Below are 23,129 nucleotides of genomic sequence, written 5' to 3' on the forward strand. Positions count from 1 at the left end.
TTTTGTGGACTGTTTAAAGTCAACTTAACGGCAATGTTTGATGTGACTTCGCTGAGTTGCATATGGTGTCCACACACAAGTATGCCGTTGCGGATGTCCGACACCCCCAGCTGTGGTTGTTTCAACAAACTTCAATAATTTCTGAAACTAAATTAAATTCTGTTTTCCAATAAATTTTTCAACACTTGATCCGAAGCATGATTGTGTGTCTGCAGTGGAGACACACAAGCGGCTTTTTTCAACTGGTAATGCAAAATATTGTAGGCGCTGTCGGCGACAAATGTTGTTGCTATTGACCAGGGGTCAATATAACAGCCACATGACATCATTCACATAACATGGAATGATGTTCAGAATAATTTTAAAATTTAGCTGAAATTCAGAATAAAATTAGAAACGGAATGAAATTTCCCAATGAAAATTCAGGAAAAATAGGATTTCCTTCTAACCATAAAATTTCGTAGAAATTCTGGTATTCAAATATCAACGTCTAGCCATATGAGGTCAATAATCAAACTCAACATAACCACACACACACACTGAAACTCACATTTTCCCATCTAACTTTCATTTAATAATTTCAAATTAGCGCGAGAGAAAAATGCATGCCGACCACAAACCACAAATGCCATAAAGGGGCCGGAGGCAGATGAACTACCAAGGATGAAGTTTTTAAAAACATTTCACACTTTTACTTCGATTGCTCATTGAATAGAGGTAATAAGTAAAATGCCACTTGCTATGTTCGGCTGGACCGAACATTTGATACCTTCCACGGGAAGGAGGTAACCACTATTAAGGGGATTTTTTTCTAAAGAAAATGTATCGATCTAATTAAGAACATTATTTTAGGTGCCATCAAGGTATGGATTTATCAAAGGAAATTATTTTAGGGTTCATCAGAGCGTGCATTTATTAAAGATAATTATTTTAAGGTTCATCAAGGCATGTTTAAGGTAAAAAATTTGTCAAAAGGCGATTTTAAGGGATTCGGTGTAGTCGATAAATTTCAATTTCAAAATTATAGAAATCTAAAAATAGTTACGTTTCTTTTTAATGCTGGATGGTGAAGAAAAAAATCGAGAGGATTAATGGGGAAAATTCGGATAAAACGGGGACTGAAAGCGTATCAAATAAATTCGGCAAATTTGATTTTTACCACCAAGAACCTTCAATGCCTAATTATAAGCATGTCGTTGGGAAAATAAGGCTGGAAATTTAACATTACCGAAATCAGGGTCAGCATCTTTGTATGAAGGCGATGTAAAAAATTGGAAAAAAAATTGAAAAAAATCGGTAAAAATTGGGAATTTCAAGGCTTGGATTTTTTTAATAAATCCACTCCTTGTTAAGGTCCCTGAAAAATACCTTTTTAATAAATCCAGAATATTCGGTTAAAGAGCCAATGATACCGAAAATGTCATAAGACCTTTAAATGGGACCTATTTAAAAAAAAAAAAAAATTGTCCAATACAGACAATTTTCCGTCAAAATTCCCTCCGATATCCCTTATTACAGCCACTACAATGAGAAAAAATTTCCAAAATTCTGAAAATGGCTGGCTACCTTTATATGAAGGCTAGATAAAAACAGAGATCTATATTGATCGTCGCTGAGGTACATCAACCTGCAAAACCCCAAAATTATCATATAGAGCCTTTTCGGTTGGATATGCTGTAAAAATCCTCAAAATACCAAAAACTGGCGGGAACTTTTTATTGAAGCTATGTCGAAATATAGTCCTATATTGATCATTTTCTGTATACATATGTATGTCAGCCTTCAAGAATCCTTTATAGCAAATTATGGGGCTGTAATTTGAGGCTAAAGGCGTTCAAATATCGAAAATGTGGAGGAACCTTTATGGGAGATATACCCAAACGTTAATTGATGTTGTTAATTGTTGTTGTACCCAAGCCCTCACAAATATCCAGAATAATGTGGGGTGCATTTAAAATATTTAAAAAGGTTCTGGAAGCTTATACGGGGGCTATATATATGTACTCCATGTTGCAAATTGCCTGCCCAGAGAATTTTTATGTCATTTACATATATTCGACCTATTTGGGAAATTCGACAAGAACCTTCTGCACATAGAAAATGAATTGCCATACAATTAAAACCAGATAAAAAATTAAACTCCCAATAAAATTTCTTCTAAGACTAAAACAGCTGTCAGGTTACCTTACCCATCCATCAGCATTGACCCAATTCCATACTGTTTGAACAATTGCATTTGTGTGAAGAAACGGAATTTCGATACCCCAAATAACAACTTACAACCATTTCCCAAAGTGTCACACTGCGATCACTATATAAACCTTTGGAAATTTCAATAACAGCATCAAATTCATTTGATTACTCCTCTAAGCATCAGCCTTTCTCAGACAGGGAGTTCCAAAATGAAATTAACATTACTTGTGCTGTGTGTAGCCCTTTTGGGTTCGAATGCCATGGTGAATGGCTTCTTCTTTGGTGGCAAAGGTGGTGCCAATGGTGGCGGTGGCTTTGCTGCCAAACTTTGTGCCATGGGTAAAACCCAATTCTGTACCACCGCACCAACTGTTGCCCCTACCACCACTACAACGACAACAGCACCCACTGCACCAACCACGCCAACAACTCCAACCACCACAGGCACTGGTACTGGTACAGCACCAACTGCTACCGGTACTACAACTTCAACTGGTTCTGGAACTTCACCTACTGGTACAGGTACTGCACCTACTGGCGGTGGTACTTCACCCACTGCTGGTGGCGGTGGTACTACACCACCTGCTACTTCTCCTACTGGAAGTGGTGGTGCCACACCACCAGCTACTTCACCAACAGCCCCTGCACCAGCACCAACCTCACCACCTGCCGCAACAGCACCATCACCAGCACCCACAGCTACAGCGCCATCGCCAGCACCAACAGCTACAGCACCAGCACCAGCCCCAACAGGTACAGCCCCAGCACCAACTCCCCGTGCCTTGGCTCTGGATGAAATTGAGGAGAATGAAATTGAAGCCGCCTCCGTTGATGAGGATGAAAATGCTCTGGCCGATGATGAAGATGATGAGGGAGAACGTGCTCGCCGCCGTCGTCGTATGCGCCGTACTCGCCGTCGCCAAAGACGTAATCGTCGTAACCGTCGCAACAAGGCAGCTCGTCGTAATCGCAAAATCCGCCGCAATCGCAGGCTACGCCGCCAGCGTAAAAATCGTGCTGTGAGACGTCGTCGCATTACCCGTCGCCGCAGGAAGAACAGGAGTGGTTAAGGGAATTCCAATTTGAGCAAAGAGCGATTTTCAAGGATTTGTTATAAAACTCAATGATTTAATAAAATAGTGAGAAATATTTCCAAATAAATTGATGTTATTTTATTGCGGAGTAGTGGAGGGTGGTAGAAACGTAAGGGTTTTCTCTATCATACAAAACCGGAATTCTGTCTAAGGAAATATTTTTGATAACCTTTCAGATGATGTGATGCGGAGAAATTTCTTATTGATTACCATCAATAGGCATATTCGAAGTACAAATTAAAGGACTTCTGTTAAGGAAGGACTTTCAGCAAGTGATGTACCAATAGATGTTGTGAATCCAATTTTCCTATATACGATCTTTTAAGGCCTGTATGTTTGTAAGTTACCCTCGAGAGGCGATCTTATAAATATAGACAAACAATGGAAGGTCCTTATGTATATAAAGAAACTTCAGCTGGATTTAACTCCATGGACAATTATTATGTATTATTTTCTACCTATAGAGGACTTTTCAACTATAGAAGTCCTTTAGAAGGTATACGGCCCGTAAAGACTTACCTCAGGTTTCATAGTAGAAAATTTAACAGTTCAGTTTAAAAAGTATTTTCTGAATCGTAGATCCATCCATAATAGGTATCAATGAGGACTTTTTCAGAGAACCATCCCATCCTGACAATAGGCGTAGATTTTTTAAATGACTATTTTTTCACAGGTCTATCTGAGGCGTGGATTTTTTAAATGAATATTTTTCAGAGGACCAAAAGGCGTGGATTTTTTAATTAATATTTTTAGAGGTCTATCTTAGGCTTGGATTTTTTAAATGAATATTTTTTTAGAGGTCTATCTTAGGCTTGGATTTTTTAAATGAATATTTTTAGAGATCTATCTTAGGCGTGGATTTTTTAAATGAATATTTTTCCAAAGGTCTATCTGAGGCGTGGTTTTTTTTTAAAGTAGTATTTTTCAGAGGTCTATTTGAGGCGTGGATTTTTTAAATGAATATTTTTTCAGAGGTCTATCTGAGGCGTGGATTTTTTAAATGAATATTTTTCCAAAGGTCTATCTGAGGCGTGGTTTTTTTTTAAATTAGTATTTTTCAGAGGTCCATCTGAGGCGTGGATTTTTTAAATGAATATTTTTCCAAAGGTCTATCTGAGGCGTGGATTTTTTTAATGAATATTTTTTCAGAGGATCATCAACAACCTTCCTTACTTATATACAGTTTAAAAAGTTGCCAATGATAGTAAACAGCTTACCCTGCAGTTGCAACTTCTTGACAGATTCAATCTCCTTCATTCGTTTAGCTATCAGCGAAAATAACAACATTCATAGCACAGATGCGCCAGGCAGCAACAGCACAGCTTCCTTAGTAACTTGGTCAATATCAGAGGCGAGACAGGATACGATATGGAATCTAAGCAGACGAAAAAGAAGAAAACTAAATAAAAAGGGAATCAGACAAACATGTAAAGACGTCAACAACTTTAATAAAATTTCATGACATCTGTCCAATATGTCATGATAACTGTGGCTTATATTGCAACAACATGTTTAAGCCCGAATCATATCAGGACAATATTGAACTGCTGCTTAATATTAAAAAAGAAAGAAAATCCTTCTTTAATAAATCCACGCCATGGATAGGCCTTGAAAAAAGTCTTCTTTAATAAATCCACGCCATGGATAGGCCTTGAAAAAAGTCTTCTTTAATAAATCCAAGCCTTGGATGGGTCTTGAAAAAAGTCTACTTTAATAAAACCACGCCTTGGATAGACTTTAAAAATATTCTATAATAAATCTACGCCTTGGATAGGCCTTGAAAAAAGTCTTCTTTAATAAATCCACGCCATGGATAGGCCTTGAAAAAAGTCTTCTTTAATAAATCCACGCCATGGATAGGCCTTGAAAAAAGTCTTCTTTAATAAATCCACGCCATGGATAGGACTTGAAAAAAGTCTTCTTTTATAAATCCACGCCATGGATAGGCCTTGAAAAAAGTCTTCTTTAATAAATCCACGCCATGGATAGGCCTTGAAAAAAGTCTTCTTTAATAAATCCACGCCTTGGATAGGATAGGCCTTGCAAAAAGTCTTCTTTAATAAATCCACGCCATGGATAGGCCTTGAAAAAAGTCTTCTTTAATAAATCCACGCCATGGATAGGCCTTGAAAAAAGTCTTCTTTAATAAATGCACGCCTCTGATAGGCCCTGTCCTCTCCCCGTCCTCTGTAACATCAAACCATTGTAATGAATTTCATCAATGAATTCGATATGTTCAATGGAAAAATCTCCAGCTGAGTACACATCCACACACAAACAACACTTGTAGAAATTTCGAACTTTCTCCGAATATTCTACCGCATGTGGTAAAATTTTATTTCTGTTAATTCTAATCAAATAAACATTAATCTAAATATTATACCAGAGAAAATAGATCATTACAAAATGGGTCGATATCTGCTGCTGTGGCTGTGCGTGTGTGTGTAATTACATGTAACGCTAATAAAACAACAATTAGTTCTGAGAACACACTCCATACCGGGCGCAGATACCAATCCGAAGCGATCTGATCATTTTATTATGTTGTTCATACAAGAGGTGGCTCCAATGTGGCCTCAACCAAAGTGTGTATGAGTGGCTGTGTGTAATACCAATTGTAAGCAGCTTAATGTTAACTTAGTTAATTTCTTTTTTGTTTGTTTGTAATTTAAATTGGTTTTAGTATTATTATGTTGCCTTGGATAACATCTCATTTAGAAGAGGGGTATTTTGGCAAAAAATAGGTATATTCCCTTTTTTATGGTAAAAAGCAAAATGAACTAAGTCACAATTCAATTTATATAAAAATGGAGGCCTAACTGAGGAGTGGATTTATTAACGAATATTTTGTCAAGGCCTATCCAAGGCGTGGATTTATTAAAGAAGATTTTTTTCAAGGCCTATCCAAGGCGTGGATTTATTAAAGAAGACCTTTTTAAAGGCCTATCTAAGGCGTGGATTTATTAAAGAAGACTTTTTTCAAGACCTATCTAAGGCGTGGATTTATTAAAGAAGACTTTTTTCAAGACCTATCCAAGGCGTGGATTTATTAAAGACGACTTTTTTCAAGACCTATCCAAGGCGTGGATTTATTAAAGACGACTTTTTTAAGGCCTATCCAAGACGTGAATTTATTAAAGAAGACATTTTTCAAGGTGTTTTTAAAGCAGACTTTTTTTAGGCCTATCCAAGGCGTGGTTTATTAAAGAAGATTTTTTCAAGACCTATCCAAGGCGTGGATTTATTAAAGAATATTTTTCAAGGCCTATCCAAGGCGTGGATTTATTAAAGAATATTTTTTCAAGGCCTATCCAAGGCGTGGTTTTATTAAAGAAGACTTTTTTCAAGGCCTATCTAAGGCGTGGATTTATTAAAGAACATTTTTTCAAGGCCTATCCATGGCGTGAATTTATTAAAGAACATTTTTTCAAGGCCTATCCATGGCGTGAATTTATTAAAGAACATTTTTTCAAGGATTTATTAAAGAACATTTTTTCAAGGTCTATCCAAGGCGTGAATTTATTAAAGAATATTATTTTGAGATCATGTCTTGTTTTTGTAATTATAATTTTTTGTTCCGGTAGGCTTAAATATGTTGTGGCAATATAAGCCACAGTTGTCTTGACGTATTGGACAGATGTCATGAAACTTTATTAAAGTTTTTTTGAGTTTTTATATTTTTGTCTGATTCACTTTTTATTTTATTTTCGCCATCGTTTGCTTAGATTCCATATCGTATCCTGTCTTGCCTCTGATATTGACCAAGTTACTAAGGAAGCTGTGCTGTTGCTGCCTGACACATCTGTGCTATGAATGTTGTTATTTCCGCTGATAGCTAACCGAATGAAGGAGGTTAAATCTGTCAAGAAGTTGCAACTGCAGGGTAAGCTGTTTACTATCAGTGGCAACTAAATGTTCATTTAAAAATCTACGCCTAGATGGTTTTCTGAAAAAATATTCATTTAAAAATCTACGCCTAGATGGTTTTCTGAAAAAATATTCATTTAAAAAATCCACGCCTAGATGGTTCTCTGAAAAAATATTCATTTAAAAAATCCACGCCTAGATGGTTCTCTGAAAAACTATTCATTTAAAAATCCACGCCTAGATGGTTCTCCGAAAAAATATTCATTTAAAAATCCACGCCTAGATGGTTCTCTGAAAAAATATTCATTTAAAAAATCCACGCCTAGATGGTTCTCTGAAAAAATATTCATTTAAAAATCCACGTCTAAAAATATTCATTTAAAAAATCCACGCCTTTTGGTCTTCTGAAAAAATATTCATATTAGAAATCCACGCCTGGGTGGTCCTCTGAAAAAATATTCATTTAAAAAATCCACGCCTAGATGATTCTCTGAAAAAATATTCATTTCACAAATCCACGTCTGGATGGTCCTCTGAAAAAAATATTCATTTAAGAAATCCACGCCTTTTGCATGGATGAAAATAATTAATAATAATTTTTACAGTCGAAAAGATTTTTAAACTTTCAACTATGAAACCTGCAGCTGCGGTAAGTCTTCACGGGCCGAATACCTTCTACAGGACATCTATACTTGAAAAGACCTCTATAGGGAGAAAATAATTCATAATAATTGCCCATGGTTTTAAAGCCAGTTGAAGCTTCTTTATAGGCATAAGCACCTTCCATTGATTGTCTTTATTTACATGATCGCCTCTCGAGGGTAGCCTACATACATACAGGCCTTATAAAGGTGGTATATAGGAAAATTAGATTCACAACATCTATTGGTACATCACTTGCTGAAAGTTCTTCCTCAACAGAAGTCCTATAATTTTTCCCTCATAGATGTCTAAGACCCTCTATTGATGGTAATCTATAAGAAATTCCTCCGCATTCTAGAGTCACATTCTCTGAAAGGTAATCAAAAATATTTCATTAAAAAGAATCCCGTTTTGTATCATAGAGAAAACCCTTACGTTTTCACCCTCCACTACTCAGCAATAAAACAAATTAAATTTGTTTGGAAATATTTCTAACTATTTTATTAAATCATTGACTTTATACCGAATCCTTGAAAATCGTCCTTTGCTAAAATTTCATTCCCTTAACCACTCCTGTTCTTTCTGCGGCGACGGGTAATGCGACGACGTCTCACAGCACGATTTTTACGCTGGCGGCGTAACCTGCGATTGCGTCGGATTTTGCGATTACGACGAGCTGCCTTGTTGCGACGGTTACGTCTTTGGCGACGACGAGTACGGCGCATACGACGACGGCGGCGAGCACGTTCTCCTTCATCATCGGCCAGAGCATTTTCATCCTCATCAAGGGAGGCGGCTTCAATTTCATTCTCCTCAATTTCATCCAGAGCCAAGGCACGGGGAGTTGGTGATGGGGCTGTTGGTGCTGGGGCTGTACCTGTTGGGGCTGGTGCTGGTGCTGTAGCTGTGGGTGCTGGCGATGGCGCTGTAGCTGTGGGTGCTGGTGCCGAAGCTGTGGGTGCTGGTGCTGGTGCTGTTGCGGCAGGTGGTGAGGTTGGTGCTGGAGCTGTTGGGGCTGGAGCTGTGGCAGTAGCTGTAGCCGTGGCTGTTGCTGTTGGTGTAGCACCACCGCTTCCAGTGGGTGAAGTACCACTGCCAGTAGGTGCAGTACCTGTACCAGTGGGTGAAGTTCCAGCACCAGTTGATGTTGTAGTAGCCGTATTAGTTGGTGCTGTACCTGTACCAGTGCCTGTGGTGGTTGGAGTTGTTGGTGTGGTTGGTGCAGTGGGTGCTGTTGTCGTTGTAGTGGTGGTAGGGGCAACAGTTGGTGCGGTGGTACAGAATTGAGTCTTACCCATGGCGCAGAGTTTGGCAGCAAAGCCACCGCCACCATTGGCACCACCTTTACCACCAAAGAAGAAGCCATTGACCACGGCATTCGAACCCAAAAGGGCTATACACAGCACAAGAAATGTTAATTTCATTTTGGAACTCCCTGTCTGAGTAAGGCTGATGCTTAGAGGAGTAATGAAATGAATTTGATGTTGTTATCGGAATTTTCGAAGGTTTATATAGTGATGGCAATTCGAAAATTAGGAATTTTTTGTAAGTTGTTCTTGGGGGTATAGAAGTTCCGTTTGTTCACACAAATGCATTTGTTCAAACAGACTAGAATTGGGTCAATGAGATGAATGGGTAAGGTAACCTAACAGCTGTTACTTTTTTTATAATTTTTTTGGTGGGAGGTTTATTTTGTGTTTGGATTAAATTGTTAAAAACATAGATAGGTACCATCCCATTTTCTGTATTTTGAACGTATAAGCGGTATTTTTAATATTTGCCTGTAAAATATTTGGCTGTAAAACTTCCTTTCAGAAAATATTCATGGTAGGTCCAAATTCTGGATTAGGGTTTGCAAATCATATTCCATATGTTTTAGGTTCTTGTCGAATTTTCCAACTAGGTCAAATAATCCATTAACATTAAATCGGATCTAAATCGATTTTTACGATTCTCAGCACATATCATTCTGGACTCAGTTCAGTACGCTATGATAAATTTCGTGCAAATCGAAAGAAAATGAATATGGGAGCAATATCTAAATCTGAACCGATTTTCACAATTCTTTTTCACACATCATTGTGGTCTTAATTTAGTCACTGTACCAAATTTCGTGCAAATCGAATCGGAGTTTAGTGCGCCATTCACATTAAATCGGATAAATATCTAAATCTGAACCGATTTTTCCCAATTTCGGTAGGGTTCGTCATTGAGATGTGCCAAATTTCATGCAAATCGGATCATAAATGCGACGGATGGATGGACGGACATGCATAAATCGACTCAGAGAGTGATTCTATGCATATTCTCAAAAGGAACCATGTGTCTATCTTGCTTCCTTTTGCCTGTTACAAACATATACACAAGGGTATAACAAGATTTATAGGCGATCCGGCTTCTGTCCAGCTCATCCAATTTGATAGACCATGTTCCGAGATGTTGCCTTCCACTAGATCTTTTTATCGAATTCGTGACCTTCCTCTTCTACGTGAATCATCAGTTGGCTCGCTTTTGTATGCCTTTTGAGCTGGGGCATCCTCACCCATTTGCACAACATAACCTAGCTAACGTGGTCGCTGCAGTTCGATACGTCTGACTATGTCGGTGTCCGAGAATAGATGGTACAACTAATGGTTCATTCGATGGCGATATTCACCGTCGACGCAGGTCTCCAATAGATCATTTGGAGAATATTTCTCCCATACATTTCAAAAGCGGCCTCATCTGCTTGCACAAGTACCCATGCTTCAGATACATACAACAGTACGGGTAATATCAGCGTCTTGTAGAGTGTGAGTTTGATCTGGCGGGAGGTGGCCTTGTTCTTTTACTGCTTACTCAGATCATAGTAGCATCTTTTGGCCAACACTATTCTCCTCCGGATTTCAAATCTGATGTTATTAGATTTGTTTACGGCGGTACCGAGGTATACCTCGAAGTTGTAGTTTCCAAATTTCACAGCTAGTTCGAGTCTACTGGACGTCTTGCGCGTTGATACCATCAGCTGAGTCTTCTCGCCATTTACTGTCTGTTCCACTCCTTCTTAATTCGTTCAAAGGTCGAACTTAATTCGTTCAAGCGGCTGTTACCGCTCATAAAGTTCGACCCATTATGTCGATGTCGGTGACGTAGGCGAGTAATATGTGATGTTTGATGTACAGAGTGTCATTTTTGTTCACATTTGCATCTGGTATGACCTTTTCAAGCAGGATGTTAAACAGGTCACACGACAAACTATCACCTTTCCTGAATCCTCCTTCTGTATTAAAGGGCTCTGAGAGGTGTTTTCCGACTTTAACTGCAGGCCGAACGCAAACAGGCTTTATAGGTGAAATGTCATGTATTTTTCGTAGGTTTATTCCAGGATTTGGCGCAGTATGAAAATCTGGTCAATGGTGGATTTGCCAGGCCTGAAGCTGCACCATTTTTGGTGGTGCGGCTTAAAAAAATTCACTCATTTTTGAGTTTTATTTAATTATACCCTTCACCACACTGTGGTACAGGGTATTATGTCTTTGTGCATATGTTTGTAACAGGCAAAAGGAATCGAGATAGACCTATGGTTCCTTTTGAGAATATGCATAGAATCATTTACTGAGTCGATTTACGCATGTCCGTCGGTCCGTCCGTCCATGTATTTTTGTTAACAAAGTACAGGTCGCATTTATGATCCGAATTGGATGAAATTTGGCATAGGTCACTTATTCGGCCCAAGGACGAACCCTATTGAAATTGGGAAAAATCGGTTCAGATTTAGATATAGCTCCCATATATATATATTTAACCGATTTAATGTAAACGGTCCCTATATAACTTTCGATTTGCACGAAATTTGGTACAGCCTAATCATTTAGGTCTAGAATGATGTCTGCCAAGTTTCGTGAAAATCGGTCCAGATTTAGATATAGCCCCCATATATAGTTTCGTCCGATTTCATGTAAATGGTGCCCCAAAGTCCCTATATATCTTTTGATTTGCACGAAATTTGGCATAACATACTGAATTAAGCCTAGAGTGATGTCTGCCAAGTTTCGAGAAAATCGGTCCAGATTTAGATATAGCTCCCATATATAGTTTCGTCCGATTTCATGTAAATGGTGCCCCAAAGTCCCTATATATCTTTCGATTTGCACGAAATTTGGCATAACGTACTGAATTGAGCCTAGAATGATGTCTGCCCAGTTTCGAGAAAATCGGTCCAGATTTAGATATAGCTCCCATATATAGTTTCGTCCGATTTCATGTAAATGGTGCACCAAAGTCCCTATATATCATTCGCTTTGCACGAAATTTGACATAACGTACTTAATTGGGCCTAGAATGATGTCTGCCAAGTTTCATGAAAATCGGTCCTGATTTAGATATAGCTCTCATATATAGTTTCGTCCGATTTCATGTAAATGGTGCCCAAAGTCCCTATATATCTTTCGATTAGCACGAAATTTGGTGCAGCCTAATCATTTAGGTCTAGAACGATGTCTGCCAAGTTTCGTGAAAATCAGTCCAGATTGAGATATAGCTCCCATATATAGTTTCGTCTGATTTCATGTAAATGTTGCCCCAAGTCCCTATATATCCTTCGATTTGCACGAAATTTGGCATAACGTACTGAATTGAGTCTAGAATGATGTCTACCAAGTTTCGTGAAAATAGGTCAAGATTTAGATATAGCTCCCATATATAGCTCCGTCGGATTTCATGTAAATGGTGCACCAAAGTCCACATATATCATTCGATTTACACGAAATTTGGCATAACGTACTGAATTGAGCCTATAGTGATATCTGCCAAGTTTCGAGAAAATCGGTCCAGATTTCTATATAGCTCCCACATATAATTTCGTCCGATTTCATGTAAATGGTGCACCAAAGTCGCTATGTATCTTTCGATTTGCACGAAATTTGGCATAACGTCTTGAATTGAGCCAAGAGTGATGTCTGCCCTGTTTCGTGAAAATCGGTCCAGATTTAGATATAGCTCCCTTTTATTATAGATTGATTTTAAGTAATTGACGCAGCAAGGAACCAATAGGAACAAAACGTTCTGAAATTAGTAGAACCTAACCAGTGACAAGTTTGTTTGAAATCGCTTAATATTTTCGCCCGATTTCAAGTAAATTGGGCATCATACTCCTCATGTTAGTCTGATTGACATCAAATTTTGCACAACGTACAAAATTGAGCATGGAATTACGTAGTTGTGTTTTCCAGAAGTACCGACATAGCCCAACGGATGACCTTTTTATATTTGTTTGAAGTCGATTTACATTCTTTATGGATAGATCTAGGTAGATTCACATATATCATAATATCACATATTTTATTTCATCCAATTTCATGTTAATAGTCCTATTTAATATACCCATAGTGGTGAAGGGTATCATATAGTCGGCCCCGTCCGACTTTGCTACTTTCCTTACTGGTTTAATTTTTAATCATGGTCCATGAAGTAATATTCTTTAAAAAGTCTATGCTTATGCTTATTCAAAAAAAAAAAAAAAAATAATAATAATTAAAATTAAATATAAAATAACATATTGCAACAATGTTTGTTAATTTCCCAAAGTATTTTGAATTAAAATGCGAAAAAAAAAATCAATCCTATTATTTATTTCCCACAATAATCATATGAAGCAACCAGTAACAAAACCGCATGCAAAGTAACCACAAAATTTTTTATTTATTTTGTTTTTCTATCCCGACCTCTCTACCTCCATCCTTCCCTCCACCTTCTGACAAAAAAGTCACAACAACCTTGACAACTATGACTACCACATATATGTGTGACAATGATGATGGCCAACAATTTCCGATTTTGAGCTGACAAGAAAGTCAGGCCCAAAGCATACCAACAATTATTGATCAAGAAAACCAACGAAGGAATTGATGAATGAACGAATAGATGAATAAATCAGCCACACACAATGAATCGCCGAATGGGTGAATGAATGACTGAATCAAAACGAAAACGAAAGGCAATATCAATTATGGATATGAATAAAAGCGAAGTAATCATGAAACCTCCACCACCAGCGACCACCAGTATTGGTACCCAGGGGGCATTATTTATGCCAACACCTCCTCTTTGGTATAATCTTGGCATGACATGCAATCATTCAACCGCAGCGGACCCCGTCCATAAAAAACAGCTACAGATTAAAAAGAAATTCCACAGAAGAAGAAGATGGCGAAGGTATTTCCAAAAATAACTCTCAGCATTTATTTGTGGTGATAGTTCACTTGGTGATGATGATGAAGACGACTTCTTCATCATCGTAATGAAGAAGTCGTTGAACAGTCAGTCAATGAGGTATATTTTATTTTTGGTGTAACCATGGGAGTATATTTTAAGTACATCCAGTGAAAACTCTATTGTGGCTTCACCTAGTGGTGATAATTGGGTGGAGAAAAAGTAAAAGCTATCACATGAATCACAGACAAATGATTTTCACTAATTTAAAGCTAATTTTTATAGGCACAATAGGTGTGGATATTTTTTAAAGAATATTTTTTCAAGGCCTATCCAAGGTGTGGATTTATTAAAGAAGACTGTTTTCAAAGCCTATCCAAGGCGTGGATTTATTAAAGAAGACTTTTTTCAAGGCCTATCCAAGGCGTGGATTTATTAAAGAAGACTTTTTTCAAGGCCTAACCAAGGCGTGGATTTATTAAAGAAGACTTTTTTCAAGGCCTATTCAAGGCGTGGCTTTATTAAAGAAGACTTTTTTCAAGGCCTAACCAAGGCGTGGATTTGTTAAAGAAGACTTTTTTCCAGGCCTATCCAAGGCGTGGATTTATTAAAGAAGCCACTTTTCAAGGCCTATCCAAGGCGTGGATTTATTAAAGAAGCCTCTTTTCAAGGCCTATCCAAGGCGTGGATTTATTAAAGAAGCCTCTTTTCCACGGCGTGGATTTATTAAAGAAGCCTCTTTTCAAGGCCTATCCAAGGCGTGGATTTATTAAAGAAGCCACTTTTCAAGGCCTATCCAAGGCGTGGATTTATTAAAGAAGCCTCTTTTCAAGGCCTATCCAAGGCGTGGATTTATTAAAGAAGCCTCTTTTCCACGGCGTGGATTTATTAAAGAAGCCTCTTTTCAAGGCCTATCCAAGGTGTGGATTTATTAAAGAAGCCTCTTTTCAAGGCCTATCCAAGGCGTGGATTTATTAAAGAAGCCTCTTTTCAAGGCCTATCCAAGGCGTGGATTTATTAAAGAAGCCACTTTTCAAGGCCTATCCAAGGCGTGGATTTATTAAAGAAGCCTCTTTTCAAGGCCTATCCAAGGCGTGGATTTATTAAAGAAGCCTCTTTTCAAGGCCTATCCAAGGCGTGGATTTATTAAAGAAGCCTATTTTCAAGGCCTATCCAAGGCGTGGATTTATTAAAGAAGCCTATTTTCAAGGCCTATCCAAGGCGTGGATTTATTAAAGAATCCTCTTTTCAAGGCCTATCCAAGGCGTGGATTTATTAAAGAAGCCTCTTTTCAAGGCCTATCCAAGGCGTGGATTTATTAAAGAAGCCTCTTTTCAAGGCCTATCCAAGGTGTGGATTTATTAAAGAAGCCTCTTTTCAAGGCCTATCCAAGGCGTGGATTTATTAAAGAAGCCTCTTTTCCAAGGCGTGGATTTATTAAAGAAGCCTCTTTTCAAGGCCTATCCAAGGTGTGGATTTATTAAAGAAGCCTCTTTTCAAGGCCTATCCAAGGTGTGGATTTATTAAAGAAGCCTCTTTTCAAGGCCTATCCAAGGCGTGGATTTATTAAAGAAGCCTCTTTTCAAGGCCTATCCAAGGCGTGGATTTATTAAAGAAGCCTCTTTTCAAGGCCTATCCAAGGCGTGGATTTATTAAAGAAGCCTCTTTTCAAGGCCTATCCAAGGCGTGGATTTATTAAAGAAGCCTCTTTTCAAGGCCTATCCAAGGCGTGGATTTATTAAAGAAGCCTCTTTTCAAGGCCTATCCAAGGCGTGGATTTATTAAAGAAGCCTCTTTTCAAGGCCTATCCAAGGCGTGGATTTATTAAAGAAGCCTCTTTTCAAGGCCTATCCAAGGCGTGGATTTATTAAAGAAGCCTCTTTTCAAGGCCTATCCAAGGCGTGGATTTATTAAAGAAGCCTCTTTTCAAGGCCTATCCAAGGCGTGGATTTATTAAAGAAGCCTCTTTTCAAGGCCTATCCAAGGCGTGGATTTATTAAAGAAGCCTCTTTTCAAGGCCTATCCAAGGCGTGGATTTATTAAAGAAGCCTCTTTTCAAGGCCTATCCAAGGCGTGGATTTATTAAAGAAGCCTCTTTTCAAGGCCTATCCAAGGCGTGGATTTATTAAAGAAGCCTCTTTTCAAGGCCTATCCAAGGCGTGGATTTATTAAAGAAGCCTCTTTTCAAGGCCTATCCAAGGCGTGGATTTATTAAAGAAGCCTCTTTTCAAGGCCTATCCAAGGCGTGGATTTATTAAAGAAGCCTCTTTTCAAGGCCTATCCAAGGCGTGGATTTATTAAAGAAGCCTCTTTTCAAGGCCTATCCAAGGCGTGGATTTATTAAAGAAGCCTCTTTTCAAGGCCTATCCAAGGCGTGGATTTATTAAAGAAGCCTCTTTTCAAGGCCTATCCAAGGCGTGGATTTATTAAAGAAGCCTCTTTTCAAGGCCTATCCAAGGCGTGGATTTATTAAAGAAGCCTCTTTTCAAGGCCTATCCAAGGCGTGGATTTATTAAAGAAGCCTCTTTTCAAGGCCTATCCAAGGCGTGGATTTATTAAAGAAGCCTCTTTTCAAGGCCTATCCAAGGCGTGGATTTATTAAAGAAGCCTCTTTTCAAGGCCTATCCAAGGCGTGGATTTATTAAAGAAGCCTCTTTTCAAGGCCTATCCAAGGCGTGGATTTATTAAAGAAGCCTCTTTTCAAGGCCTATCCAAGGCGTGGATTTATTAAAGAAGCCTCTTTTCAAGGCCTATCCAAGGCGTGGATTTATTAAAGAAGCCTCTTTTCAAGGCCTATCCAAGGCGTGGATTTGGATTTAAAGAAGCCTCTTTTCAAGGCCTATCCAAGGCGTGGATTTATTAAAGAAGCCTCTTTTCAAGGCCTATCCAAGGCGTGGATTTATTAAAGAAGCCTCTTTTCAAGGCCTATCCAAGGCGTGGATTTATTAAAGAAGCCTCTTTTCAAGGCCTATCCAAGGCGTGGATTTATTAAAGAAGCCTCTTTTCAAGGCCTATCCAAGGCGTGGATTTATTAAAGAAGCCTCTTTTCAAGGCCTATCCAAGGCGTGGATTTATTAAAGAAGCCTCTTTTCAAGGCCTATCCAAGGCGTGGATTTATTAAAGAAGCCTCTTTTCAAGGCCTATCCAAGGCGTGGATTTATTAAAGAAGCCTCTTTTCAAGGCCTATCCAAGGCGTGGATTTATTAAAGAAGCCTCTTTTCAAGGCCTATCCAAGGCGTGGATTTATTAAAGAAGCCTCTTTTCAAGGCCTATCCAAGGCGTGGATTTATTAAAGAAGCCTCTTTTCAAGGCCTATCCAAGGCGTGGATTTATTAAAGAAGCCTCTTTTCAAGGCCTATCCAAGGCGTGGATTTATTAAAGAAGCCTCTTTTCAAGGCCTATCCAAGGCGTGGATTTATTAAAGAAGCCTCTTTTCAAGGCCTATCCAAGGCGTGGATTTATTAAAGAAGCCTCTTTTCAAGGCCTATCCAAGGCGTGGATTTATTAAAGAAGCCTCTTTTCAAGGCCTATCCAAGGCGTGGATTTATTAAAGAAGCCTCTTTTCAAGGCCTATCCAAGGCGTGGATTTATTAAAGAAGCCTCTTTTCAAGGCCTATCCAAGGCGTGGATTTATTAAAGAAGCCTCTTTTCAAGGCCTATCCAAGGCGTGGCCTTTTTTCAAGGCCTATCCAAGGCGTGGATTTATTAAAGAAGCCTTTTTCAAGGCCTATCCAAGGCGTGGATTTATTAAAGAAGCCTTTTTCAAGGCCTATCCAAGGCGTGGATTTATTAAAGAAGCCCTTTTTCAAGGCCTATCCAAGGCGTGGATTTATTAAAGAATATTTTTCAAGGCCTATCCAAGGCGTGGATTTATTAAAGTAGCCTCATTTCAAGCCTATCCAAGGCGTGGATTTATTAAAGAAGCCTCTTTTCAAGGCCTATCCAAGGCGTGGATTTATTAAAGAAGCCTCTTTTCAAGACCTATCCAAGGCGTGGATTTATTAAAGAAGCCTCGTTTCAAGGCCTATCCAAGGCGTGGATTTATTAAAGAAGCCTCTTTTCAAGGCCTATCCAAGGCGTGGATTTATTTATTTTTCAAGGCCTATCCAAGGCGTGGATTTATTAAAGAAGCCTTTTTCAAGGCCTATCCAAGGCGTGGATTTATTAAAGAAGCCTCTTTTCAAGGCCTATCCAAGGCGTGGATTTATTAAAGAAGCCTCTTTTCAAGGCCTATCCAAGGCGTGGATTTATTAAAGAAGCCTCTTTTCAAGGCCTATCCAAGGCGTGGATTTATTAAAGAAGCCTCTTTTCAAGGCCTATCCAACGGACTTTAGATCTGCTGTTTTTTATACAGATTTATTTTTCAAGGCCTATCCAAGGCGTGGATTTATTAAAGAAGGCCTATCCAAGGCTTTTTCAAGGCCTATCCAAGGCGTGGATTTATTAAAGAAGCCTCTTTTCAAGGCCTATCCAAGGCGTGGATTTATTAAAGAAGCCTCTTTTCAAGGCCTATCCAAGGCGTGGATTTATTAAAGAAGCCTCTTTTCAAGGCCTATCCAAGGCGTGGATTTATTAAAGAAGCCTTTTTCAAGGCCTATCCAAGGCGTGGATTTATTAAAGAATATTTTTCAAGGCCTATCCAAGGCGTGGATTTATTAAAGAAGCCTTTTTTATTAAACAAATATTTTTCAAGGGCCAACTGAGGCGTGGATTTATTAAAGAATATTTTTCAAGGGCCAACTGAGGCGTGGATTTATTAAAGAATATTTTTCAAGGGCCAACTGAGGCGTGGATTTATTAAAGAATATTTTTCAAGGGCCAACTGAGGCGTGGATTTATTAAAGAATATTTTTCAAGGGCCAACTGAGGCGTGGATTTATTAAAGAATATTTTTCAAGGGCCAACTGAGGCGTGGATTTATTAAAGAATATTTTTCAAGGGCCAACTGAGGCGTGGATTTATTAAAGAATATTTTTCAAGGGCCAACTGAGGCGTGGATTTATTAAAGAATATTTTTCAAGGGCCAACTGAGGCGTGGATTTATTAAAGAATATTTTTCAAGGGCCAACTGAGGCGTGGATTTATTAAAGAATATTTTTCAAGGGCCAACTGAGGCGTGGATTTATTAAAGAATAATTTATTAAAGAATATTTTTCAAGGGCCAACTGAGGCGTGGATTTATTAAAGAATATTTTTCAAGGGCCAACTGAGGCGTGGATTTATTAAAGAATATTTTTCAAGGGCCAACTGAGGCGTGGATTTATTAAAGAATATTTTTCAAGGGCCAACTGAGGCGTGGATTTATTAAAGAATATTTTTCAAGGGCCAACTGAGGCGTGGATTTATTAAAGAATATTTTTCAAGGGCCAACTGAGGCGTGGATTTATTAAAGAATATTTTTCAAGGGCCAACTGAGGCGTGGATTTATTAAAGAATATTTTTCAAGGGCCAACTGAGGCGTGGATTTATTAAAGAATATTTTTCAAGGGCCAACTGAGGCGTGGATTTATTAAAGAATATTTTTCAAGGGCCAACTGAGGCGTGGATTTATTAAAGAATATTTTTCAAGGGCCAACTGAGGCGTGGATTTATTAAAGAATATTTTTCAAGGGCCAACTGAGGCGTGGATTTATTAAAGAATATTTTTCAAGGGCCAACTGAGGCGTGGATTTATTAAAGAATATTTTTCAAGGGCCAACTGAGGCGTGGATTTATTAAAGAATATTTTTCAAGGGCCAACTGAGGCGTGGATTTATTAAAGAATATTTTTCAAGGGCCAACTGAGGCGTGGATTTATTAAAGAATATTTTTCAAGGGCCAACTGAGGCGTGGATTTATTAAAGAATATTTTTCAAGGGCCAACTGAGGCGTGGATTTATTAAAGAATATTTTTCAAGGGCCAACTGAGGCGTGGATTTATTAAAGAATATTTTTCAAGGGCCAACTGAGGCGTGGATTTATTAAAGAATATTTTTCAAGGGCCAACTGAGGCGTGGATTTATTAAAGAATATTTTTCAAGGGCCAACTGAGGCGTGGATTTATTAAAGAATATTTTTCAAGGGCCAACTGAGGCGTGGATTTATTAAAGAATATTTTTCAAGGGCCAACTGAGGCGTGGATTTATTAAAGAATATTTTTCAAGGGCCAACTGAGGCGTGGATTTATTAAAGAATATTTTTCAAGGGCCAACTGAGGCGTGGATTTATTAAAGAATATTTTTCAAGGGCCAACTGAGGCGTGGATTTATTAAAGAATATTTTTCAAGGGCCAACTGAGGCGTGGATTTATTAAAGAATATTTTTCAAGGGCCAACTGAGGCGTGGATTTATTAAAGAATATTTTTCAAGGGCCAACTGAGGCGTGGATTTATTAAAGAATATTTTTCAAGGGCCAACTGAGGCGTGGATTTATTAAAGAATATTTTTCAAGGGCCAACTGAGGCGTGGATTTATTAAAGAATATTTTTCAAGGGCCAACTGAGGCGTGGATTTATTAAAGAATATTTTTCAAGGGCCAACTGAGGCGTGGATTTATTAAAGAATATTTTTCAAGGGCCAACTGAGGCGTGGATTTATTAAAGAATATTTTTCAAGGGCCAACTGAGGCGTGGATTTATTAAAGAATATTTTTCAAGGGCCAACTGAGGCGTGGATTTATTAAAGAATATTTTTCAAGGGCCAACTGAGGCGTGGATTTATTAAAGAATATTTTTCAAGGGCCAACTGAGGCGTGGATTTATTAAAGAATATTTTTCAAGGGCCAACTGAGGCGTGGATTTATTAAAGAAATATTTTTCAAGGGCCAACTGAGGCGTGGATTTATTAAAGAATATTTTTCAAGGGCCAACTGAGGCGTGGATTTATTAAAGAATATTTTTCAAGGGCCAACTGAGGCGTGGATTTATTAAAGAATATTTTTCAAGGGCCAACTGAGGCGTGGATTTATTAAAGAATATTTTTCAAGGGCCAACTGAGGCGTGGATTTATTAAAGAATATTTTTCAAGGGCCAACTGAGGCGTGGATTTATTAAAGAATATTTTTCAAGGGCCAACTGAGGCGTGGATTTATTAAAGAATATTTTTCAAGGGCCAACTGAGGCGTGGATTTATTAAAGAATATTTTTCAAGGGCCAACTGAGGCGTGGATTTATTAAAGAATATTTTTCAAGGGCCAACTGAGGCGTGGATTTATTAAAGAATATTTTTCAAGGGCCAACTGAGGCGTGGATTTATTAAAGAATATTTTTCAAGGGCCAACTGAGGCGTGGATTTATTAAAGAATATTTTTCAAGGGCCAACTGAGGCGTGGATTTATTAAAGAATATTTTTCAAGGGCCAACTGAGGCGTGGATTTATTAAAGAATATTTTTCAAGGGCCAACTGAGGCGTGGATTTATTAAAGAATATTTTTCAAGGGCCAACTGAGGCGTGGATTTATTAAAGAATATTTTTCAAGGGCCAACTGAGGCGTGGATTTATTAAAGAATATTTTTCAAGGGCCAACTGAGGCGTGGATTTATTAAAGAATATTTTTCAAGGGCCAACTGAGGCGTGGATTTATTAAAGAATATTTTTCAAGGGCCAACTGAGGCGTGGATTTATTAAAGAATATTTTTCAAGGGCCAACTGAGGCGTGGATTTATTAAAGAATATTTTTCAAGGGCCAACTGAGGCGTGGATTTATTAAAGAATATTTTTCAAGGGCCAACTGAGGCGTGGATTTATTAAAGAATATTTTTCAAGGGCCAACTGAGGCGTGGATTTATTAAAGAATATTTTTCAAGGGCCAACTGAGGCGTGGATTTATTAAAGAATATTTTTCAAGGGCCAACTGAGGCGTGGATTTATTAAAGAATATTTTTCAAGGGCCAACTGAGGCGTGGATTTATTAAAGAATATTTTTCAAGGGCCAACTGAGGCGTGGATTTATTAAAGAATATTTTTCAAGGGCCAACTGAGGCGTGGATTTATTAAAGAATATTTTTCAAGGGCCAACTGAGGCGTGGATTTATTAAAGAATATTTTTCAAGGGCCAACTGAGGCGTGGATTTATTAAAGAATATTTTTCAAGGGCCAACTGAGGCGTGGATTTATTAAAGAATATTTTTCAAGGGCCAACTGAGGCGTGGATTTATTAAAGAATATTTTTCAAGGGCCAACTGAGGCGTGGATTTATTAAAGAATATTTTTCAAGGGCCAACTGAGGCGTGGATTTATTAAAGAATATTTTTCAAGGGCCAACTGAGGCGTGGATTTATTAAAGAATATTTTTCAAGGGCCAACTGAGGCGTGGATTTATTAAAGAATATTTTTCAAGGGCCAACTGAGGCGTGGATTTATTAAAGAATATTTTTCAAGGGCCAACTGAGGCGTGGATTTATTAAAGAATATTTTTCAAGGGCCAACTGAGGCGTGGATTTATTAAAGAATATTTTTCAAGGGCCAACTGAGGCGTGGATTTATTAAAGAATATTTTTCAAGGGCCAACTGAGGCGTGGATTTATTAAAGAATATTTTTCAAGGGCCAACTGAGGCGTGGATTTATTAAAGAATATTTTTCAAGGGCCAACTGAGGCGTGGATTTATTAAAGAATATTTTTCAAGGGCCAACTGAGGCGTGGATTTATTAAAGAATATTTTTCAAGGGCCAACTGAGGCGTGGATTTATTAAAGAATATTTTTCAAGGGCCAACTGAGGCGTGGATTTATTAAAGAATATTTTTCAAGGGCTGAGGCGTGGATTTATTAAAGAATATTTTTCAAGGGCCAACTGAGGCGTGGATTTATTAAAGAATATTTTTCAAGGGCCAACTGAGGTGTGGATTTTTTCAAGGGCCAACTGAGGCGTGGATTTATTAAAGAATATTTTTCAAGGGCCAACTGAGGCGTGGATTTATTAAAGAATATTTTTCAAGGGCCAACTGAGGCGTGGATTTATTAAAGAATATTTTTCAAGGGCCAACTGAGGCGTGGATTTATTAAAGAATATTTTTCAAGGGCCAACTGAGGCGTGGATTTATTAAAGAATATTTTTCAAGGGCCAACTGAGGCGTGGATTTATTAAAGAATATTTTTCAAGGGCCAACTGAGGCGTGGATTTATTAAAGAATATTTTTCAAGGGCCAACTGAAGGTGTGGATTTAT

At 38.2% G+C, this 23,129-nt stretch overlaps 2 protein-coding genes across 2 annotated transcripts; one reads left to right on the forward strand and one right to left on the reverse strand.

Annotated features, from left to right (window-relative positions):
* The first annotated feature begins 2,402 nt into the window (after window positions 1-2,402).
* Window positions 2,403-3,263, forward strand: LOC133324320 (skin secretory protein xP2-like). The gene has a single exon (XM_061533166.1). It carries the CDS (start codon window positions 2,403-2,405, stop codon window positions 3,261-3,263), a length of 861 nt encoding a protein of 286 aa, XP_061389150.1.
* A 5,096-nt stretch (window positions 3,264-8,359) lies between these two features.
* LOC133324321 (uncharacterized) lies at window positions 8,360-9,220 on the reverse strand. Its single transcript, XM_061533167.1, has one exon. It carries the CDS (start codon window positions 9,218-9,220, stop codon window positions 8,360-8,362), a length of 861 nt encoding a protein of 286 aa, XP_061389151.1.
* Between the last annotated feature and the right edge of the window lie 13,909 nt (window positions 9,221-23,129).

Source organism: Musca vetustissima, unplaced genomic scaffold (assembly GCF_032173495.1).
Source record: "Musca vetustissima isolate MV318-11 ecotype Yass unplaced genomic scaffold, APGP_CSIRO_Mvet_v1 utg33890, whole genome shotgun sequence".
NCBI lineage: Eukaryota > Metazoa > Arthropoda > Insecta > Diptera > Muscidae > Musca > Musca vetustissima.